Here is an 8,545-nt window from a genome sequence, read left to right as displayed (position 1 = left end):
GCTCCAGCTTCCAGTCCCATAGGACTGGGTAATCCTGGACCCCAGGTCCCAATCCCATAGCACTGGGCGATCCCAGGCCTCCCCCTGACCGCGCAGGGTCGGTCAGACTGAGGTCCCCAGATCCTCTTCCCTCTGCTATGTGGCTTGGGCTCTGCTACCTGCCCGAGGAGCTCGCTGCCCTCCAGAAGCTGGTGAGCGGCACTTTTTGGGCAGAGGATGGGGCTCAATGGCTCCTACTGGGGCTGCGGGGTTGGAAGGGGCACTGCGTGGCGGTGCAGAGAGCCTGGTGCCTGCCAGCCTTGTGGCTCCTTGGCAGATGTTCTGGTATCTAATAATAGGGCTGAGCTACAACATGTGGTTGAAATTGGATGCAGGAGCTGTTAGGAGTGGGGTTGAGACAGATTTGTACTCGGTTTCACCTTGTTTTCCTAGAAAACCAGACTAAAAACCATGCTTGGATCCTCTGTCCTTTAATAGAAGGGAAGGGTGAAGGTTTAGTATAGGGAGGACTAAGGTTTTGGGGATTATTTTTTTTTCCTCCTCCCTTGCTAAAAGATATAGAGAGCAGTAGCTGGCAGCTGCCTGGCTTTGTTTTTTGGGCAGCTCAAGTTTTGTGCACTCCCAGGCCCTTGGTGGAGTCCGTGGCTGAACTTTGCTTTGGCGGTGTCCTGCAGCATGTTATGGACATCGTCAAATTGGTGTCAGCCAAACGCGACGCTTTAAACGCTGCCAAAAGTCGTCGTCGCTGTGCTGCCTGCGCCCTGCTCAGGCGCAGCAAGCGGGGAAGCCCTCCGTGCTGTTCCGAGCCGCGCTCCTGCCAGTCCTGACAGATGCTCGGGGGCCACGGCTAGACTTAAAACCTGGCATCTCGCCCACAGTCTGCCAGTTCCTCATTTTCCTGAGCAGGTAACAGCCGGGCTGGTGATGCCTAGTGGAAAACAAAAACTTCCCCTGGGCCCTCCTCCTACCCTGCGGGTCCCCACGTCTGCACGTTTCCAGACCACCCAGTGAGAAGCATTTCCAAGAACTGGGGTCTGGTTTCTCGGGGGCTGTATGGGACTGCCACAAAGGAACTCCGTAGCAGCCCAGAGCACCCCGAACCCTGCAGCAGGGCTGGGGTGTCTCAAACAGGTCTGCCCCAAGGAACGAGGGGTGCGGAGGCAGCATGAGCACGCTGGGGTCCCAGTTTGAGACTGGGGGCATCCCAGCAGCCTCATGTGGGTCGGGACTGAACTCACGCCATGCCTCTGCGAGCCCCCCACTCTCCTGGGATTGAGGAGCCCCAAGTCAGTGCAGAGGCCCGATGGCTGCCCCCACACAGCCCTGGCTCCTCTCTCTGCTCGCTGGGGCTTACCTGGATCTTCCCTGCAGGAACACCTCTCCGTGAGTCACAACAGCCTCACCACGCTCCACGGCGAGCTCTCCGGCCTGCCGTGCCTCCGGGTAAGTGTCCCCCTTGTGCATTCCACCTGCATCAGGGCTGGTGTCCCCAAGGACCTCTCAGCCAGCCCCTGGCTCTGGGGGCACACAGAGATCGTCCCTGGCCACCCCGGGAGGCTCAGCAGGCGTAGAGCCGGTGAGTGGCTGCAGTCGTGCCTCTCTCTTCTCTTTCAAGGCGATCGTGGCTCGTGCAAACAGCCTGAAGAACTCGGGAGTCCCTGATGATATCTTCCAGCTGGACGACCTCTCGGTGCTGGTACGTGCAGTGTCCTTGGCTTCTGCGAGAGACAGCTCCGAGTCCTGGGTCCTGTTCCTGCACCTCAGTGGCTCCTTGTGCTCCCTGGGGAACACGGTGGGGCTGAGGAGCATCTGGGGGAGTTGGGTCCTTGGGTTTGGGTGGTGGTTGCTCGATGTAGGGCAGAGGGTGATGCTTGCTTTGCTCTCCCATTTGCCCCAGGACCTGAGCTACAACCAGCTCACCGAGTGTCCCCGGGAACTGGAGAACGCCAAGAACATGCTGGTCCTCAATCTTGGCCACAACAGGTGGGTCCAGGCCAGGGCAGCCATCTCCCTGCCTCTAGCCATGGCCACGGCCATCTGTCACCCCTCTTCACTCTGGGTCCTGCACTGTGCCCCTCATCGAGGGACAACCAGGGCTGGTGCATGTCCCAGGCAACCCTGAAGATTGCTATATCCCCACAGCATTGAGACCATCCCCAACCAGCTCTTCATCAACCTGACAGACCTGCTCTACCTCGACCTGAGCAACAACAAGCTGGAGAGCCTCCCGCCGCAGATGAGACGCTTGGTCCACCTTCAGACCCTCATCCTCAACAACAACCCCCTCCTGCACGCGCAGCTCCGGTAAGACCCCATTTTCCAGGCTGGATTTTGTGATGCTGGGGCTGGGCCAGGTGCCTGCTCCAGCCCTGACGCTGTCTCTGCCCCATGGTTCTCCATGGTCCACAGGCAGCTCCCAGCAATGATGGCCCTGCAGACCCTCCACCTCAGGAACACCCAGCGTACACAGAGCAACCTGCCCACTAGCCTCGAAGGCCTGGTGAACCTGGCAGGTAGGGCCGGGACACCCAGTCCCACGCCGCATGGGGCCCTCCAGGGCCTCTCTCAGCCTTGGCGTGGGTCCGGCTGGTGGCGTCACCCCGTGGTCTTGCTCCAGATGTGGACCTGTCCTGCAATGACCTCAGTCGTGTCCCTGAGTGCCTCTACACACTGGGCAGCCTGCGGCGCCTCAATCTCAGCAGCAACCAGATCACGGAGCTGTCCCTCTGCATCGACCAGTGGACCCAGCTGGAGACCCTCAACCTGTCCCGCAACCAGCTCACCTCCTTGCCTGTATGTCCCTGCCTGTACATGGTGTCCCTGCCTCTGCCTCTGTGGCATTGGATTCTCCCTCACGCTGTCATCTCCTTCCCCAGTCGGCCATCTGCAAGTTGACTAAGCTGAAGAAGATGTACTTGAACTCTAACAACCTCGACTTTGATGGGATCCCCTCGGGCATCGGCAAGCTCGCCAACCTTGAGGAGTTCATGGCGGCCAACAACAACCTGGAGCTCATCCCTGAGAGCCTGTGCAGGTAGGGGACAGCCCCCAGCTACATCTGCTCTGTCCTTGAGGGAGGACACGGAGGCTGTGTGGTGATATGGGCGTCTCTGAGTGTCTGTGAAGGACATGTCCCTGGCCTGGGCCTTCACCAGTGTGTCCATGTCCCACAGGTGCTCCAAGCTGAGGAAGCTGGTGCTGAACAAGAACCGCCTGGTGACGCTGCCAGAGGCCATCCACTTCCTGACGGACGTGGAGGTGAGAGCCCAACATCCCCTCCGCCTCAGGCTGGGTCCACCACAGCCCCAGTGTGTCCCTGGGATCCCAGGGCTGTAGGGTGGGATGGGCAAGGTGAGGACAGGGGGTGTTGGGGCCAATACATGCAGTCTGGCACAGGGTTCAGCACAGGCAGGCGGTGGATTCGGGGCTCCCTCCACATACGCTCACCTCACCGAAGCCCAGGGTGCTCCAGAGGCCTCCTGTCCCACCCCACATCCTCAGTGTCCCTGTGAGCCTGTGTTTCAGAGCAGTGAGGTTTCCCATCCCCTCCTCGGCAGATCCTGGACGTGCGCGAGAACCCAAACCTGGTGATGCCTCCGAAGCCGGTGGATCAGACGTCGGAGTGGTACAACATCGACTTCTCCCTGCAGAACCAGCTCCGCCTGGCCGGAGCCTCCCCGGCCACCGTTGCAGCCGCTGCAGCAGGTAAACATGCAGGGATTCAGGGGACAGCCCCCTGGGAGAGGCGGGGAAACGAGCCGTGCCCCATGGTGTACCCCACGCAAGGCATGGGTGTCCTGGCTTCCTCTCACCCCGTCCCCGTGTCCCCAGGGAGCGGCACCAAGGACCCGCTGGCCCGCAAGATGCGGCTCCGGCGGCGCAAGGACTCTGCCCAGGATGACCAGGCCAAGCAGGTGCTGAAGGGGATGTCGGACGTGGCCCAGGAGAAGAACAAGAAGATAGAGGTAGGGTCTGTGGTGGGAGAGGGGCCCTGAGCAGCACCGTGGTGCCCCTGGCCCACCCCAGGTGCCAGCCGGGACCCGGTTGCCCCCAGCTTAAGTGACCTGTCCCCATCCCTGCAGGAGAGTGGGGAGGCAAAGGCACCAGACCTGAAGACACGCCGCTGGGACCAGGGCCTGGAGAAGCCGCAGCTGGACTACTCGGAATTCTTCAGCGAGGACGTGGGGCAGCTGCCCGGCCTCTGCGTCTGGCAGATCGAGAACTTTGTGCCCACGCTGGTGGACGAGGCTTTCCACGGCAAGTTCTACGAGGCCGACTGCTACATCGTGCTCAAGGTACCCAGGGAGGACTGAGGGTCCCCCACATCCCCAACCCAGGACCGCGGCCACCCCATCTCACACCCCATCCTTCTCTAGACCTTCCTGGATGAGAACGGCTCCCTCAACTGGGAGATCTACTACTGGATCGGACAGGAGGGAGATGGGGGATGAGAGCGATGAATTCCTCCAGGTGAGGCCAACCCCAGGCCCCCCCCATAGCCCCCAGCCCTGCCTCTCCCACCCTCACGCCCTCCCTGCCCCCAGGTCTTCGACAATGATATCTCCTACATTGAGGGTGGCACGGCCAGCGGTTTCTTCACCGTCGAGGACACGCAATACGTCACCAGGTACTGCTGGGGCCAGGGGCTGGGGGCACACGTGGGGCAGGCGTTGCCCCACGTCCCACTGTGGCTGTCTCTCCCCCAGGCTGTATCGTGTCTACGGGAAGAAGAACGTTAAGCTGGAGCCGGTGGCACTGAAAGGGACATCGCTGGACCCCCGGTGAGCAGGGGGAGCGGCTGGGGGACACAGGGGCCCTGCGGAGGGACGGGGTGCTGGCAGGGTCCACCCAACACATCATAGCTGCAGCTCTGGGCTGCAAATTGGCCGTGCCAGCAGCTTTCTACAAGGATGTGGGTCCAAACCCCACTGCGGTGCTGTGCTCCACAAGGACCCCCAGGGTGAGAAGGACGCTCGGCGCACCCCGCTCTCTTCTGACTGTCTTCTCACCTCTGTATCCACCAGGTTCGTCTTCCTCCTGGACCACGGCCTCAACCTCTTTGTGTGGCGCGGGAGCCAGGCCACGCTGAGCAGCACCACCAAGGCCAGGTAGGGCTGGTTGGTGGGGCTGGGGGGGCAGGGAGCCAACCTGCCGTCTCACCTGCTGCCACCACAGGCTCTTCGCTGAGAAGATCAACAAGAACGAGCGGAAGGGGAAGGCGGAGATCACGCTGCTCACCCAGGGCCAGGAGACCCCTGACTTCTGGGAGGCGCTGGGGGGGCAACCTGAGGAGATCCGGCCCTGCGTCCCCGATGACTTTCAGCCCCACAAGCCCAAGCTGTACAAGGTGTGGAGCTGCTGCCTGTGGGGCTATCGGTGCTGCCGGGGCCCTGCAGCCCCCCCTCACCCATGTCCCCTTCCCCTCTGCAGGTTGGCCTGGGCCTGGGCTACCTGGAGCTGCCCCAGATCAACTACAAGCTCTCGGTGGAGCACAAGAAGAGGCTGAAGGCTGATCTGATGCCAGAGATGCGCCTGGTAGGATGGGGCGGGGAGGTTCTCCCAGTCTGACCAGTGAGACGGGTTTTGTGCCCCCTCTGCCTCCAGCTGTGCCCTGGGAAAGGCGGGTTTAGCCAGCGGGGCCCCGGGTGGGGGATGCTCTGCTCTTCCCAGCTGTCTTTTGGGAACGGGCAGAGCGTTTGCCAGCCGGGAGAACCAGCGAGTGCCTGACCCCTTTTCCCTGCGGTGCCCTCAGCTGCAGAGCCTGCTGGACACCAAGAGTGTGTACATCCTGGACTGCTGGTCCGACGTCTTCATCTGGATCGGGAGGAAATCACCGCGGCTGGTGCGGGCGGCGGCGCTGAAGCTGAGCCAGGAGCTGTGCAGCATGTTGCACCGGCCCAAGCACGCCATGGTCACCAGGAACCTGGAGGGCACCGAGTGCCAGGTAGGGCAGCCCACATGCCTGCGAACGGGCACGGACCCCCCTGGGCAGCAGCGCCGGGAAGGGAAACGGGGTCACAGATCCCTCAGATGGGCTGCTGGGTGCCAGGGAGGGTGCTGTGGTCCGGGATGCATTATCTGCTCCCTGGTTTAGGTGTTCAAGTCCAAGTTCAAGAACTGGGACGATGTCCTGCGCGTGGATTACACCCGCAACGCTGAGACGGTGCTGCAGGAGGGCGGCCTCGCCGGCAAGGTCCGCAAGGATGCTGAGAAGAAGGATCAGATGAAGGCTGACCTCACGGCGCTCTTCCTGCCCCGCCAGCCCCCCATGCCCCTCAGCGAGGTAGGGCTGGGGACCGTCCCCTGTGTCCCCCCCCGGCGTTGCGCTGGGTGCTGATGGCTGGCCACTGGCTGAGGGATCGTGTGGGGCTGCAGGCAGAGCAGCTGATGGAGGAGTGGAACGAGGACCTGGACGGCATGGAGGGCTTCGTGCTGGAGGGCAAAAAATTTGCTCGCCTGCCCGAGGAGGAGTTTGGCCACTTCCACACCCACGACTGCTACGTCTTCCTCTGCAGGTGACACCCACCTCGACCCTTCTCCAGGGCTGCTGGACCACCTCATCCCCCCATCTCCCTGCCCAGACCCCCAACCTGCCCCATCCCTCACATCAACCCCCCTGTTCCTCAGGTACTGGGTGCCGGTGGAGTATGAAGAGGAGGAGGAGAAGAAGAAGAAGGGTGAAGGCAAAGGGGAGGAGGATGGTGAGGAAGAAGAGGAGGAGAAGCAGCCCGAGGAAGACTTCCAGTGCATCGTCTACTTCTGGCAGGGCCGGGAGGCCTCCAACATGGGCTGGCTCACCTTCACCTTCAGCCTCCAGAAGAAGTTTGAGAGTCTCTTCCCTGGCAAGCTGGAGGTGACTCCGCTGCGTGCTCCTGGGGGGTGACACAGGGGTCCCCCAGCTTTGCCTCACTTCTCCCCCATCCCCTCTCTGCCCCCCAGGCTAAGGGCAGGGGATAGCAGCAGAGATGGGGGGCTGGCGGGGTTGGGGGGGCAGCTGGGGCTTGGAGTTGGGTTTGGGGTGTCCCCATGGTCCTGCTGACACCCACCCCTGGCTAGGTCGTGCGCATGACCCAACAGCAGGAGAATCCCAAGTTCCTCTCGCACTTCAAGAGGAGGTTTGTCATTCACCGGGGCAAGCGGAAGGAGAGGGTCAGCCCACCCCAGCCCAGCCTCTACCACATCCGCACCAACGGTGGGGCCCTCTGCACCAGGTCAGCCCTCTCGCCGCGTGCTCTGGGTCAGGCAGCACCCATGGGTGCTGGGCTCCTGGCAGGGTACGTGCCAGTGGGCACAAGCGCCTCATCTCTTGCTGACTGTGCCTCTTGGGCTTCTTTTCTAGGTGTATCCAGATCAACACAGATGCTGGTCTGCTCAACTCCGAGTTTTGCTTCATCCTCAAGGTAGTGCTCACAGCTGAGCATCCTCAGGGATGCTCGGCCACTTAACCCCCTCACTGCTTGGGCACCCCTGATTCTCTGCACTCCCCCACAGGTGCCCTTTGAGAGCACGGACAACCAGGGCATTGTCTACACCTGGGTGGGCCGGGCAGCTGACCCTGACGAGGCCAAGTTGGCCGAGGACATCATGAACCACATGTTTGATGACTCCTACAGCAAGCAGGTGAGTAGGTGGGGGCACAGCAGGGCTCGGTGCTTGCTTACCTGGGTGGCAGGTACCACCAGAGCAGAGGATGGTCACGCTTAGCCCTGTCCCTGGCCTCGCAGGTGATCAACGAGGGAGAAGAGCCTGAAAACTTCTTCTGGGTGGGCATCGGGAGCCAGAAGCCCTACGATGAAGACGCTGACTACATGAAGCACTCCCGGCTCTTCAGGTAGGCCCCACGATGAGCAAAGCCTTTCTCCCAACTCTCTGTCCAGCCCTGGGCATCAGCTAGCTGAAACAGAGCTGCTCCATCATGTCCCATCCTTCTGCACGAGCTGAGTCCTAACACACTCATGTCTTTGATGCAGTCCCCTTCTTGATGTCCCCGCAGGTGCTCCAACGAGAAGGGCTATTTTTCAGTGTCGGAGAAGTGCTCTGATTTCTGCCAGGATGATCTGGCCGACGATGACATCATGCTGCTGGATAACGGGCGGGAGGTGAGCCGAGGGCGGGAGGCTGTCCTGTGTCTGGGTGTGGGGGCAGCGTGGCAGGGGCTGGATTTGCCAGTGGCTCCATCAGCTGAGCCCGCTGCACGTCCTTCCCACAGGTCTACATGTGGGTGGGCACCCAGACCAGCCAGGTGGAGATCAAGCTGAGCCTCAAGGCATGCCAGGTAGGGCCTCCCTCCTGCTTTCTGCTGGAAGGGGAGGATTTGGGCATCTCCATCTCCCCTCGGGGCCCCGATCCTGCCCCGTGCATGGTGGTGCGGAGCTCCCAGCAGCCCCCCTGCCCCGGGCTGGGCAATGCCAGTCCTGGAGGTGGGTAAGAGCTGGGGACCTTCATGGCTGTGCTCTGCTCCAGGTTTACATCCAGCACATGCGCTCCAAGGACCCCACGCATCCCCGCAAGCTCCGGCTGGTGCGGAAAGGCAACGAGCCCTGGC

The 8,545-nt window shown here is 61.9% G+C and overlaps 1 protein-coding gene across 1 annotated transcript in view; it reads left to right on the top strand.

Moving 5' to 3' along the window:
* Positions 1 to 137: 137 nt before the first annotated feature.
* Positions 138 to 8,545, top strand: part of FLII (flightless I homolog (Drosophila)) — a 9,987-nt gene continuing 1,579 nt past the window's right edge. The window contains 30 exon segments of the mRNA XM_009888548.1: positions 138 to 191; positions 1,372 to 1,443; positions 1,616 to 1,696; positions 1,898 to 1,983; positions 2,143 to 2,304; positions 2,410 to 2,513; positions 2,618 to 2,793; positions 2,877 to 3,034; positions 3,174 to 3,258; positions 3,558 to 3,705; positions 3,832 to 3,965; positions 4,083 to 4,295; positions 4,377 to 4,436; positions 4,438 to 4,470; positions 4,545 to 4,627; positions 4,707 to 4,781; positions 5,025 to 5,108; positions 5,176 to 5,347; positions 5,431 to 5,535; positions 5,753 to 5,944; positions 6,095 to 6,283; positions 6,376 to 6,515; positions 6,628 to 6,853; positions 7,057 to 7,211; positions 7,340 to 7,400; positions 7,492 to 7,620; positions 7,725 to 7,831; positions 7,994 to 8,099; positions 8,210 to 8,275; positions 8,464 to 8,543. Of these exon segments, the coding sequence (XP_009886850.1) occupies positions 138 to 191; positions 1,372 to 1,443; positions 1,616 to 1,696; positions 1,898 to 1,983; positions 2,143 to 2,304; positions 2,410 to 2,513; positions 2,618 to 2,793; positions 2,877 to 3,034; positions 3,174 to 3,258; positions 3,558 to 3,705; positions 3,832 to 3,965; positions 4,083 to 4,295; positions 4,377 to 4,436; positions 4,438 to 4,470; positions 4,545 to 4,627; positions 4,707 to 4,781; positions 5,025 to 5,108; positions 5,176 to 5,347; positions 5,431 to 5,535; positions 5,753 to 5,944; positions 6,095 to 6,283; positions 6,376 to 6,515; positions 6,628 to 6,853; positions 7,057 to 7,211; positions 7,340 to 7,400; positions 7,492 to 7,620; positions 7,725 to 7,831; positions 7,994 to 8,099; positions 8,210 to 8,275; positions 8,464 to 8,543 (3,536 nt within the window).

The sequence above is a fragment of the Charadrius vociferus genome, unplaced genomic scaffold, assembly GCF_000708025.1.
Source record: "Charadrius vociferus isolate BGI_N301 unplaced genomic scaffold, ASM70802v2 scaffold27, whole genome shotgun sequence".
Classification (NCBI taxonomy): domain Eukaryota; kingdom Metazoa; phylum Chordata; class Aves; order Charadriiformes; family Charadriidae; genus Charadrius; species Charadrius vociferus.
This window is presented reverse-complemented; position numbering and strand designations above follow the sequence as displayed.